This window comes from Gavialis gangeticus, unplaced genomic scaffold (assembly GCF_001723915.1).
Source record: "Gavialis gangeticus isolate Ggan-Ray unplaced genomic scaffold, GavGan_comp1, whole genome shotgun sequence".
Lineage (NCBI taxonomy): Eukaryota > Metazoa > Chordata > Crocodylia > Gavialidae > Gavialis > Gavialis gangeticus.
This window is the reverse complement of record NW_017729029.1, coordinates 51,010,258-51,023,495: the sequence shown is the minus strand read 5'-3', so window position 1 is coordinate 51,023,495 and position 13,238 is coordinate 51,010,258. Positions and strand designations below refer to the sequence as shown.

General features: G+C 42.5%; 1 protein-coding gene across 2 annotated transcripts in view; it reads right to left on the bottom strand.

Annotated features, from left to right (window-relative positions):
• The window catches only part of TENM1 (teneurin transmembrane protein 1), a 490,026-nt gene that overhangs the window by 324,510 nt on the left and 152,278 nt on the right, over nucleotides 1–13,238 (bottom strand). Inside the window, exon 3 of one of the 2 annotated variants that reach the window (XM_019521566.1) lies at nucleotides 2,830–3,070. In XM_019521566.1, the coding sequence (XP_019377111.1) occupies nucleotides 2,830–3,070 (241 nt within the window). Of the gene's footprint in view, nucleotides 1–2,829; nucleotides 3,071–13,238 lie in introns of those variants that run through there. The other variant, XM_019521567.1, reaches the window with a different exon arrangement.

Below are 13,238 nucleotides of genomic sequence, written 5' to 3'. Positions count from 1 at the left end.
AAAAAAAAAAAAAAAAAAAAAAAAAAAAAAAAAAAAAAAAAAAATTAAAAAAAGAAATAAAGAGGAAGTAAATTAAAGAAAACGTGTCATGTTTTAATAAATTGGGATTTGGGATCAGGGTGTGGAGAATGCTGGTCATGCTTCTCGGGGTGGCTCGGAGGTGGTAGCAGTGAGGGAAGGCACTTTTGGCAGAGCTAGTGCCCCTGCCTTAGGACGGATGCCCCAGCTCATTCGGATCCAATCTGGCCCCCTCCCTTGTTCCCTCCAAGCCTGTCCTACACCACACTCCCAGACTTATCCGTGCCCTGAGACTTGGCTGGTTGGCCTGTGCTCTGCAGGCTCTATGCAAGGGATTACGCCCCTGGGGCAGGAAAGGGAGTTAGCCTGGTGCCATAACTGCCCCCTGGGCAGTAGAGTTCAGGGGGTGGAAAGTTTGTCCACACAGAACAGGAGAGGGGAAGAGGGGACACTATATCCTGGGATGCTGGAGGACTGCCACTTGGGCAGCTCATCTGTGGGGAATGGCCACACATTAATGGAACATGAGCTGGGTAACACGAACCAGAGATAAACCGGCCCTGGAGTGCGATAACTTTAAGCTCCCTAAAGTGTGTTTAAAACTAGTTTGAGGTGTTAATCTATGGATAATGCAGGGGTTAAGAGCTCCAGGAGCTGCCTAAAACTAATGTGTAACAAGGCCCTTTGTCATTCAACGAAAACAAATCCACATATTCTCATCAACCTTGAACCACTAACTCCAAGCATAGCGCTGTCATCAGTAACCAATTATTTTCAATTAGACTAGAGAGCTGCCTTCATGGTTGGCTATAGTCAATAGGAAGTTTGTAGAATCAGAGTCAGCAAAATGAAAAGAGCTGAACAAGAAGTATAATTAAATTATTTTCCATAACGGAAAGGTCTGAAAAAGAAAAAATGAAATATGATGAAGCAATACTGCCTAAGACCTGAAAGAACGTCCATTAAATTCAATGGAAAAGTTCTTAGTATGCTCACGATTGGATTGGCTTCTTAAAGTAAATACTAATCCCTACTTCAAGGGAACCAATGGGGACCTTTCTTTATGGAAATGCATTTAATCAGAAATTCTGATACCAACTATATATCACTGGTTTATATTACTGATTTTTAATATTCATTTGTGAAGTAATAGAACGAGAATGGAAATTTACTTGTATATATTGCAGGTACTTGAAAAATACATATTCGGTGGTTTAACTACTCTCTGCAATTTGTTCTCAGCTGTGTTCTACTGAATTGCCCCCAAATAAGCATGCTTTCCTTGGGCTTAGTCCTAATGTAAAAGCTTGTATTATGAAATATGGAAAAATGTGGTTAATTGTGAAATTCAATAGGAGCATCAGAAAAACATGGGTACGCTGTACTATTTACAAAAAGAATGATCATATTATGACCAAAAACTAAACTTGTGAATTCATCTGATTTCAAAAGAAGTTTTACTTCTTGATTCTTTATCTGGAATTAAGCACGACAGATTTCTTAAGCAAGTAACATGCCAACATCTTAACTCAGAAAGAGACTATGAAAGCAATTAATGAGCCTCTCCTCTCAGTTCTAATTTATGCCCTTTCAGAGGAGAGTGACTTATTCAAAGTGACACTGGTATTTTAGCAGCCTATCTGTTTAAAAAAGTATTTTGCTTTTTATGAATACGACCAAAACAATCTCATCTTATTGCAGGAAAACCAGTTATTGCCATGAGTTAATAGCTACACTGTTGAAAATACGGAAAGGTGCTTCTGCACTTATGAAAGGAAACCATTTTTTGTACATGTTATATTACAATTTTAGGGTCAGATCTAGGTAAACTCACTGCAACAGTTTTAATTATGGGGTACACTTTCGGTCTTCTGAGATAAAATTGAAGAGTCAAAGCAAATCTCAGCTGAAAATACCCCGTGTCAAACCCACAATGTTTTCTCAGGGAAGGAAAAGGTTGGGCAAAATTTTAGATATAATTTACTCAAGAGGTCTGTCTGTGATCACACATCTAACTAATGGCCATAAAATTAGCCATTGTTCACGTGAAACAGAAAGCTTTGGGCCAACAAGTCAGAGAAAGCCGAGCCCAAGTATCTGATGGCTGAATGAAGGCCCTTTACATTGCAGATCCTTTCTGAATCAAAGATTTATTTTATTTGCATGCTTATCAGTTTTCAGGGTAGGTTATTTAGATTAATTGTCTAAGGCCTGAACCCTTACTACAGCATTTTCTTTTTTTTTCAGGACTAAGTCTTGCACTATCCATGCTGTATTGTTTCTGTAATCATTTCTGAAACCACAAACCATTTTGGCCTTCTTTTGTACATGCACCTGTGGGGCTATTCTGGAGGTTTACGTGCACAGCTGAACAGAGAATAATGAATTCCTTGGGAATTGCTTCCCAAAGACCAAAGTCTGAGTGACTTTAGAAGCTCTGGAGTGCAATGACTTCTCTTACCTGCCGAGTTTCGCTGATATTGTGAAATGTCTCTTAGGAGCCCACAAGATGGAGCTGCATGGGCGCAAAGATGTTTGCATGAAAGTCAAAAACAGGCATGCAGTACATACTTCTTGAGCAGTCAATTACCCCCAGCGTTTTTCAAAATGTGGGCTTTTATAAGCCTTAGTGATCTAGAGGTAAACACATGATAATGCCAACAACACTAGATTCTCATAAAACAAGTTTTGCGTGTGCCCAAATTACAAAGGGATCATTCCTTTCAATCCTAGCGTTTGCTTATTTCATCCCATACCCTTTTAACCCCTTCCCCAACTTCTACACGAAGTTTGTAGAGCGAGTTGTTATACCTGGTCTCCAGTGGTATATTACTATTCAAGACCCAGCTGTTGTGCAGATGCACAGAATCCTGTGTACCGGTTGGGGGGGTCGGAGCAGCTGGACTGGGCTGGCTGCGGGTTGTCATTGATCTTCTCTGGAGAGAATCTGCTGTTGGAGGTGGTTTTCTGCTGCAGGTGCACGCATGTGGTGGTGGGGGCGGGGGCGGGAGTGGTCGAAACGTGAACTGGTTGTGCGGGCTGCCCGGCATTTCTGAAAAGAAAACAAATCGGTGAGAACAAACAAATCCGTAGCATTATTATTTGAAAACATCAATCAGGCCAGTGTGATACTCTACTTAATAGCATTACTGCATCACGCAACCAGTCATGTAGTAAGTTCAGTCTGTCTGTAAATTTGTATGGTAACATATGAGTTGATTTAAAATACTCTTATGAAATAAAGAATCAAGATCTGAATGTATATGTAAATTCTTCAGTGCCGCAGCGGTTAAAAGAAATGAAGCAACACTCATGTAATTTGTCATAGGCGCAAGTTTGTTTTTTTTTTGGGTACAGAACAAATAAATCAGGCTGACATTGAGTTACAGCAGAGAAACCATCTGATTTCATCAGCTATAAATCCCATTTAGGAAAATACCTGTGAAAGGAACAGACACGTTATAAGAATAAACATCCTGCACTTCAAATCAGAACAGAGAATAATTCAGTCAAGCCCTCTTCAAAACCACCAAGCAACAAACATCTTCCATGAAATACGGTTAACAGATTTCTACTACTGCATTAATGTATTTGTAAATTAGACTTGGGAAAAGTTTTAATGGAGACTGCCAGTGAAGCAATAACGACACAGACACCTGGAGAGAAGGTTTTATGGCTGTTGAAGGCAGAGGGGCTGGTAGTGAGTTTGAAGCCGTCAGCCTAGACTGTAAAGCGAATGAAGCTCTTAATAGGTGCTGTAAAAGAAGACTGTTGTGTGGGTATAATCACTGCCCCGTTATTTATTGGTTCTGTTGCTGCCCAACAAGAGTTGGAAGCATTGCCCTGATGCCAGTACAGTTGCCTTGAAGGCACAGTAAACATCTTGCTCCCACTGCTCACCTCCAAAGGCCTCCAAAGCATCTGAGGCAGGAACAATACTGAAAGGAGAAAAAATATGAGGGAGAGAGCAAAGGCATTTCTCAGAGGAGGCATCAAGACACTGTCATTTCCTTTTAAAGGTTACAGTAACAGCTTCATTAACAAGAAGCTAACAAAAGCCAGAAAAGTTGCCGCCAGATGCAAGACAAAGAACAGTGGTGCTACCAACATGAAACCCTCCCAGTTCCTACATACCTTCCTGCAAAGTGGCTTATATTTGCATGTGCTGCTGCCAGTGAAAATCTGTTCACCACCCCCCACCCCTAAAAAGTTTCGAAATAATGTTTTATTAACCCTTTGTGGACTTAAACCCAATTTGTACCACAATAAAACCCGACACCTTTGCCCTGTTTCACACCTGCAAACTGACATGTATCCCTTCTGTGCTGGGGATCACTGAGGTGGGTGTGATCGACAGGCTTCATGTGAGGCCCTTCCTGTGCACTCATGCAAGAATACAGCTGCTAGCTTGTTTGGGCAGAGGCTGGCAAGCTCTTTGGTAGCACTAGTACTTTTACTTTTGCTATACTTCAATAGGGATTGTGCCGCCTATAGGTATTGTAAGGCCTAAGACGCTTCCTAGCTGACCTTCAGCCCACCAGCAGTGGCAGAGCAGGGGCCAGGAATGCATCACTCGGGTCTCCTGCTAGATGTTTCCTTTTGCCTACCAAAACTTTGATGTTACAGTACTGGGAGACATTTCCCCCCTCAAGCACCCTGGCTTCTTCATGGGGCTCCAAACCTTCCCTCCACCCCACCCTAACCACTTCCTACCTCTGAACAATGATCTGTGCCAGGGCCTATTGATGTTGCCCCATTGGAACAGGTCAAACAGCAGCCCTTGGCAGTAGCCTGGCCCAAAGCCAGTTCCTGACCCGGCTCTCCCTCTTCTAGAGTCCTATCAGGCCATAGATGCTCGGACCTGCCCTGGTTGAGGGTCCTTTCCCTGGATGGGTGACCCCTGGGGCAATATGTAACTCAATCTTCACAAAACTATAACAGAAAAATGGCAGCAAGCACTGCTATAACCTTCAATCTCTTTTTAGAGGGGATCTCTCTCTTGTAGAGCTCGTTTAGTGTCAGTCCAACTCACTACCTTGATCTTCGCCACCCAAGGAGAACCTCCAGCCCACAGGCTCTCTTCCCAAAGCATCAAAAGTCCTGCAATGCAACCCTGCGCCAGGCGTTCACCTCAGCAGAGGGCTAGGATCCTGTGTGGGAAACGACCAAGAGCCTGGGACCCTCACCATCTCCACAGCCTTCTTGATCACCCCTGATCTATCTCCCATCTCTGGGCAGTCTACTTCGCTGGAATTATCATTGTGTGCTTTGGCGTCTCCCACAGACTGCAGTGGGGAACTGGAGCTCCTTCACACGCCATCCCGAGCTGGTTCACCAGCTGGCTCTTCTCTGCCTGTTTGTTGCTCCCTCCGAGGAGGTCACTCCCTGGCACACCGCAGGCTTCCCCCCTAGGTCCCTCGCCAGAGCCAAAAGTACCCCTAGCAGCTTCCTTTCTGCCAATCTGGAGTGTGAGGCTGCTCTGGAAACACCATATTGGTCGTGGTTCGCAGCTCCCATACACCACTTTCACCAAGGTAAGCAGAGGGTGCAGGTTATTGTTTTGGCTTTCCTCTTCCCCTTTCACAGGGATGCAATTTGTATTTATCCTGAAATTTGCATTTTCTGGGTGGACAGGTCCTTTAATTGCCTGTTAAGTGTATTTGGCCTACTGGTCTCATGAGTTTTAAGTCACTGAATAAGAACCACTTGGTTTTCTAGGTGCTGGATGAAATGAATAATGAAGCTACTGAACCATCAAAAAAAAGAAGTTTGTTTTTTGAAGAGGCCCAAATCTAAGCAGTGCAAGCTGGGACAGACTTTAAAACAGGGAGGTAAAAAGGTAATAAACAGCAGGGGGTAAATGTGAATGGGGGAAACAAACTATATGTAAGTGCAGAAAAAAAACAGTGGTGCAAATTTGTGGGGTCCTTCAGGCGTTTAATGTTGGATGAGGCCCAGAGCCGTAGAGGAGAGAAAGGTCTTGGTCCATTACCAGTTAGGGATCCTTGAGGGCCAGAAAGGCAGGGCATCAAGCCAGTGGAATGGAAAGCCCCATTCCTGTCTGCCCCAGAGAAGCCGTGTTCACTGTACAACCTCAAATGTATGACTTGTCCCAGACAGAGGTGTTTTTGAGCAACTGTAGCAGTCCTTACTAGGATTGGATCGAGTCAGCTGGAAGATGATCCAAGCAAGGGCCAAGCAAGGACTGCAGCAATGCCAACTCCTTGATCATACCATCTAGCATAGTGCACTGCTTTTATGGTTTGAACCGGATTTTGCTTCTCATCAGGTCCAGAGTCTCCCTTGTGACAGCCACAGCCACCTGCTGTATGTTGCTCCTTTTTGACTGTCCCGATTCACTGCCATGCTCTGCCATGCAAGCTCCCTCAGCACAGTTACTTCCACGTGCCAAATCTTTACTGCTCATGAGAGCAATGTTGGTGGCGGCAGCTGACAAGCAAGGCAGGGACAGCATGATCTACTCTGAAACATGGGTAAACACACAAGCTCTCTGAGGACAAAGACGTCCTGGATCTCAGAGTCCCTCTCAATTTCCTGTGGCGAGTGAGTACCAAAACCTATCGTAAAGTGTAGTGTGATCCTGGCATCAGCAGACAAGATCCCATCCAGCTCTTTTTAGTAAGGAGTTGAGGCACAAATAGAGCAAGAGCAGTGACTGATGTGGCATGTCTCCTTGTAACTGCTGATAATGACTTGCAGCTATCTGGAGGACCAAAGCTGTATGTAGCTGCAGCCACTAGACCAGGGGTGTCCAACCTTTTTGAATGTGGGGCTGGATCATGAACTTTTTATCACCCAGTGGGCTGGCGAGCCACATTCAAAGACCTCACAGGAAGCAGTATCACATCACTCCCTCCGGCCCCCCGAAACAAAAGTGCAGTGTTTACTTTCGTTTCCCGTCGCAGCACCTCGGGCCTCAAAAAACAGCATGGAGGGCTGCATGGTGGCCTGTGGGTGGCATGTTGGACAAGCCTGCACTAGACACTTGCCTCTCCCTAAAGTGCAAAAAGGAAGAATACATCCACACCACTCAAAGAGGTTCAAAGAGGTTGTGAGGTTGTAGAGATGAAGGTGCAAGGCAGGTCTCTAAGACCACTGACAGATGTGACCCTCCCTTCCCCCGCCCCAAACAAAAAAAACCCAAAACCAAAACCCCAAATAAAAAAACAAAAACAAAACAGTGCCTTCCCGGAAGAGGAAGCACATTAGTTTGACTGGCTCCCCCGTGTCTGCATAGATCGCACATTTCAGCGGGGCTTTTTGGCACTTTTATCTACTAGGTGATTGACTCAGCTAGTAGATAAAAGCAACAAAAAGCCCTGCTGAAGCATGTGATCTATACAGACATTGGGCAAGTTGGGTCAAATTAATGTGATGCTTCTTGTGGGCATGTGCTGTTCCTTTCCCCACCTCCCCGCCCTGCCACATCTGTAAGCAACCTAAAATCTCATTCTCTGGCATGTCTGATCAGAAAGGGGCAGAATCTAGCCATATGCCAGGATTTCAAGTGGAAAGTGACTTTGGATTCCCATGGCCTCAGACAAGTAGAGCTCAGAAAGGTAGCCAGAGCAGACTGTTTGGAGAAGGTGCAAAGCAGTGTGGGAAGGCAGTTAGTATACCAAATGGCTGACTTGGGGAGAAAAGACATATAAGCAAAAAATGAAGTCATGGCTCTTAAAAGCACAATGAATTTGCGCAATTCATCTGGGAATAAAAAGCCCATTTTTGTGGTGTTGCTATATCGATTTTAGGGGTTGCATCACATCTATATTGCCTTTTAGGACCCGGGCTCTCTCTTTGTATGGGTTAAACCATTCTTTGTCCATGGCCTAACACATTATGTTGTGGTAAGCAGAGCTGTCAAGGCTTTGCTTTAATCCTTTTAATTTCATTGATTTTTTATCAAGGCAGAATTCTATAGCGCTATGAAGGTTTATACTATAATATTAGTTTGTATATAACAGAAAAGCATTTCTAAGCATATTAGAAAATTGGAGACCTCAGTAAATTAAATCACTGAAGTCAACAGTCCAGAGCTCTCGCAATCTACTAAGGCCCTTTCATGTAATAATTAGTCTCAGTAAATCCTATATCCTGATGTCTAAGTATTAGCAGCTTCTAAAATTTTGGACACAGCATTTTCAGTAGTGGGACCTTACCCAACCTTCCCAATATTTAATCAAAAACCTTTTGCATTATTTTGCTTAATGTCCACTTAATGTCCAATGCATTACCATCGTCCATCCTGTAGTTTCCCAGCCTTGGTTAACAGGTACCCCTCTGCCCTGTAGAGCAGAACATTAAAAGAGCATAGGAAGTACTTTAATGATATAGTTGATCCCACAAGTGAGAAACTTTTGGGTACTCTCACAGTGAAGTGCCACTTGGCTGGTTATAGCTATTGTGAATTAAAGACGCGTTTTTGAGGAATTATGATGGCCACTGGACAAACCATCACCTTCATGCTGTAATGAATAGTTCAAATTCAAGTCTTGCTTCTGAACACTGGCAACTAGGTCTGTCTCTTTATTCACTCTCATAATGTGTTTGGGTCTGTAGAGCGAAAAACTCTTTCTTTCATAAAGCAGTTATGATCAAAAGGTGGCTCCATAAAGACCCAAGTACATACAGTGCAATAAATGATGTATGCTCTGATAAAGCTCCTTCTGCAGATGATAGGCAGGAAAATGGTAGGATCTATGTAGCAGTACACCCTTCAAGGCCATCTTTTCCATTGCTTTGCCTTGCTACCACTTGTTTCCTGGCTGCTTACACACATAGTTCCCATGTTCTGCCCATGCTCACACAGTGGTACTGCACTACCGATGCATGATGTTTCTTAAGAGTCTGTCTGAAGTGCCAAAACTGTCCCCCACTTTGTGTGGATACCAGTCTCAAATAAAGCCCTTAATCACATCCTGAAGTTTTCTGGTGATCTGACAACACATCTTCAGCTGGTGTACGATGGTAGAACTTCATTGACTTGACCTGAGAATCTAGTCCTCAAATTTCTAATTAGCTTTTTTACAGACTGTTTCTAATTTGCTGATGTTATTTTTATTTTACTTACTTTGACACTGAGTCTACATCTCATTAACTTTATTTTTATACTGCAGAAAAATGTTGCTCGTGATAAAATGGGACTTCTGTCTACATCTGCATACCAATGATTCCACAGAGCACTGACAGCATAGTAGACTCTGCAAACTAACTTCATGCAAAATCGTTTACGTACCTAGAAAGTGAAATTATGCATGGTAATTTGCCTAAAACCAACAACTGCCTAAAGTGTAAGGGAGTGATATGGGAATGAACTTAGTTGCAAAGTTTTATCCTCTTGTTATTACTCAGCATAATGCTATCTTTCCACGGCAGAATCTGTCTTTATTCTTAGAGGGAACTGATAAAGTGCCGTTCAGATATTCTACTTCCTTGGGTGACCAAAAAGCTGCGTGTGACATAAAAATAAAGAATAATTAACTTCTAATATATATGATAAAAGTTTCTGCCCAACCATAAAACATGACCTTGATCCAAACTTCCCAAACTTTAGGCTCAGACCATGTTACTCCACATAATTGCTGCAGCAGCGTTCAAATGAGTGAATCTGCTCTGCAGCATCATGCGACAGGGAGACAGGAATTCCTCATTTGCATGGAAGTTCAGCTTCATTACCTAGAGGTGATTGCCTTGATTACCTGTGGGTCCATTTGAGAAATGGACAGTCTAAACTCAGTCTCCCCACAGAGTCCATCCTTTCTCAGGATTTCTCATGTTTTAGGAGGACAAATTGGGACAGATTCTGTTTTCCATGAAGGTCCCTTTGACATTCTGCTTGTTTAACACTGCTTTGTTGCCTTTTCAAGATATCTTATCCTGTTTGCTCTACAAAAAAAGAAGAAAAAACCCAAACCCTTTCATCTTGCTTTATGCTTGGCTTTCCCCGTCATTCCTGCTTTGCTTACTGTAGTGCTAATTTGTTCAGCTTTTTATTCCAAGACATCCCTTGAGCTACTTACTCTCCGAGAGTGAGAATCCTATGATAATATCTTTAAAAGAGAAATTGCTTTCTTGTAATTCTGCTTCCCTGAAGATAACATCTCACAGGATTTGCACCCATGCCCTCTCCTCCCATTGGAGGTTGAGGAGAACAATTCTGGTTGTGGGGAATTATTTTTTTTCCTTATTTTGATTCTGATCCCTTTGATAAGCTAAGACAACACATCTATAATCGCAGGCTGTACTACTAAAGTATTTTGAGGAAGGGTAAACAAGAATGCAGATCTTACTTCTGCATAGTTATACAGTTAGCAAGGGTCCAAGTTGTCAGACAAACCCAAAGAGATAATACAGAAGAACCTACTATGTGCCACCATGTTTAAAAATTGTTTCAGAAGGAATAGCTCTCCTCTTAAATACCTCACAGTCATTCTTTTAGGCTAAAAAATGACTGTAGGTTTTACAGATTTTAGTGGGCATGGGTTTTAAAATATGAAATTACATTAATAGCAGAGAGTTTTCTACTGTGCACCCATTTTATACTAAATTTTGAGTTGTGAATGGAGTAATAAGCCACCAAGCCTGGTTGCCATCCTTACATTTGGTCAGATTATAGTGGCCGCATATTGTAAAATTGTTACAGTGGTGTTTTACTGACGTGATAACAGGGAGCTCTAAAAAAAAGAAAATCCTATTTTTCTTCTGATAAACTGAATAGGGATACCAAGAAGAAGGCTGAGAGACTATAGCAGGGGTGTCAAAAAGGATGTCTGAAGATTAGAGCTGTTCAGTTTGGCTGCTGACAGGCTACAGAAATTTGGGGGTATGGCCCCCTGATCCTGCTGGACATGGCCACTGGCAGCAGGATGCTGAGTGAGGGATGTGCTACAACAGCCCCACTTACCCCATGGCTGCCAGGATCCTCTGCCACCAGACCCAGTGCAGCTCCTGGCCCTGAGGCCCAGGAAGAGTGCTGGAGTCCAGATCTGGCCCAGGACCCAGGGTGAGTTGGACACCACTGGATTAAAGCATTAATGTATTTGTGTACCTATGGGAATATTGTCTCTTACGAAAAGTTCTTGAAAGTACCTGACACTTGGTAAAATCTGGAGCGTTTTTCAAGAAAAATATCTGTTAATCAGAAGCCCTCAATTAAAAGCACTTTCTGGAAGGGAAGATAGGCCTGTGCTGAGACTGAATGTGCAAACGAAAAGAAAACTCACTCTGATCCCTGTTCCCAGCTTGGGGAGAAAGAATTGTGACAAGCAGAGTTCAAAGGACCCCTGTCTGCCAGCAGATACCTTCAGAGTTTTCCATCCATTACTCGTTATCAATTGATTGAAAATTATTTTTTAGTATAGCTAGGACTATAGATAGCCATTTTCACAACACCTTGGAAGAATGCATCACCATCCACTCTGCATCCACAAAACAAGAAGTGGGCAATTGAACTGTTTCATCATTTACTGACAAGGCTACAATAGTCGGTATCATTACCTAGTGAAGTATGTCAAAAGAGAATATATTAAAAAGTAATGACCCTTAAAAGGCTTGCATTTAACCTGTACTACATTGTAGATACTTCAATTCTTCTCCATCCCTAAATTTATTATTTCCAGGTAGGTTTCTTTACCAAATATGTACTGGTAAAGTATGAACCTACTTTGCAATACATGATTTAATGAATTTAATAGTAACAAATGGTCTGAGAATGTAGAGCTTTCTATTAGGAAATTCCACGGGCATTGAACTCCTCTGCTACAATCAGAGCTGCGATAGTTTTATGAGTGGAGATGAATGAGCATAATTTTATTTATGAAAATAGAACACTAGGCTGAATAAACTGGGGAAGAAAGTACAGTGAACAAAAGACCACAACCAGAGCATTGTACATGATATGTCAAACACACATACTGAAGAACAAGAAAGCAGTAGGCACAGGGTGAACAATGAATGCCAATGAGCACAGGTAGGAGACTCTTACAGTCAAAACCCCAAATCCCACAATGGCATGGTACCTCATTCAGGACAAGGTCGAAGGAGATATAATGATGATTAAAGTCAATTGTGCTGGATTGTGGCACTGCTGATTCTGGCCTGATTTTGCGAGATTTTTACACCCTCCACCAAAATTATTTTCTGTGAGGACTAATCTGCATGTTTATAACTATAGTCTTTGTGATCTGACCAAGGCCCTACTTAGTGGATGAAAAAACTGAAGAACCCATTTAGTTCCTAGTATTTCTGAGATTTATTTATTTAGCAAATGCAAATCCACAGAGCCAAGCCACAGCCCCCTCGTTAACTGAGTTCAAGGTCATTAATCCACCTCTTCGTTTGTAGAGGGGGCACTCTTCAATAATGTGCGACATTGTTTGCGTCTCTCCACAAGAGCACAATGGTGCTGAACCTGTTTAGCAGAGACCACTCTCGCCATGTTAATTCAAAGCCAGCAAGTTGACGAGTGGGTTTTGTCACAAGGAACTTATTTCAGGTCCTGATTTGGGAGGTTGCACCATAAGAGGTGTCACAAGGAAAGGCGTGCATTGGGGTACAATGGATCAGTGTTCACATTGTGCACCCTATCAGTACCTAGGTCTCCCTGGGGAAACGACTGATTCCTACCAGCAGACTGTATTCCACGAGAACCTCGGAAAGATCCCCCTCCTGGGACCACAGCCCTTCCGCAGCTGACAGCCCCAACACTGAACAGCTCCCTGGCTTTCTTGCAACAGGGCCTGCTCCTCTTATTTCAGAGATAATGTGAACTTAAGCAAAAAATACTACTTCGGGGGGGTTATGCTTTTAGTTAATGATTCATGTTACATTTCCAGGAAGTATATTCTATTCCTTTTCTTATACGTCTGAACGTTTTGCTTGCCTTCAATTGTTAAAATCTTTGCTTGTTGTGATTCTGACGGACCATTATTTTCCTTAACCTATTTAGTCAGTATAAATAACCTTCCCAAAACCAATATACCTTCAGACTTCAGTGGATGATTTCAGCTGGGGTTTTTTGTTTATTTTTATTGTTTGTTTTTCTATTTTTAATACCATGTGAAGCTTCTTAAAATCTGAAACACAACTTCAGCTCAAGGAACTATGACATAGTATACACAACTTTAAACAAAATCAAAAAAAGATTCTAACATAGTTGGAAGTTCGCTTACTATTTGTTTTTTTTTTTGGGGGGGGGGGGG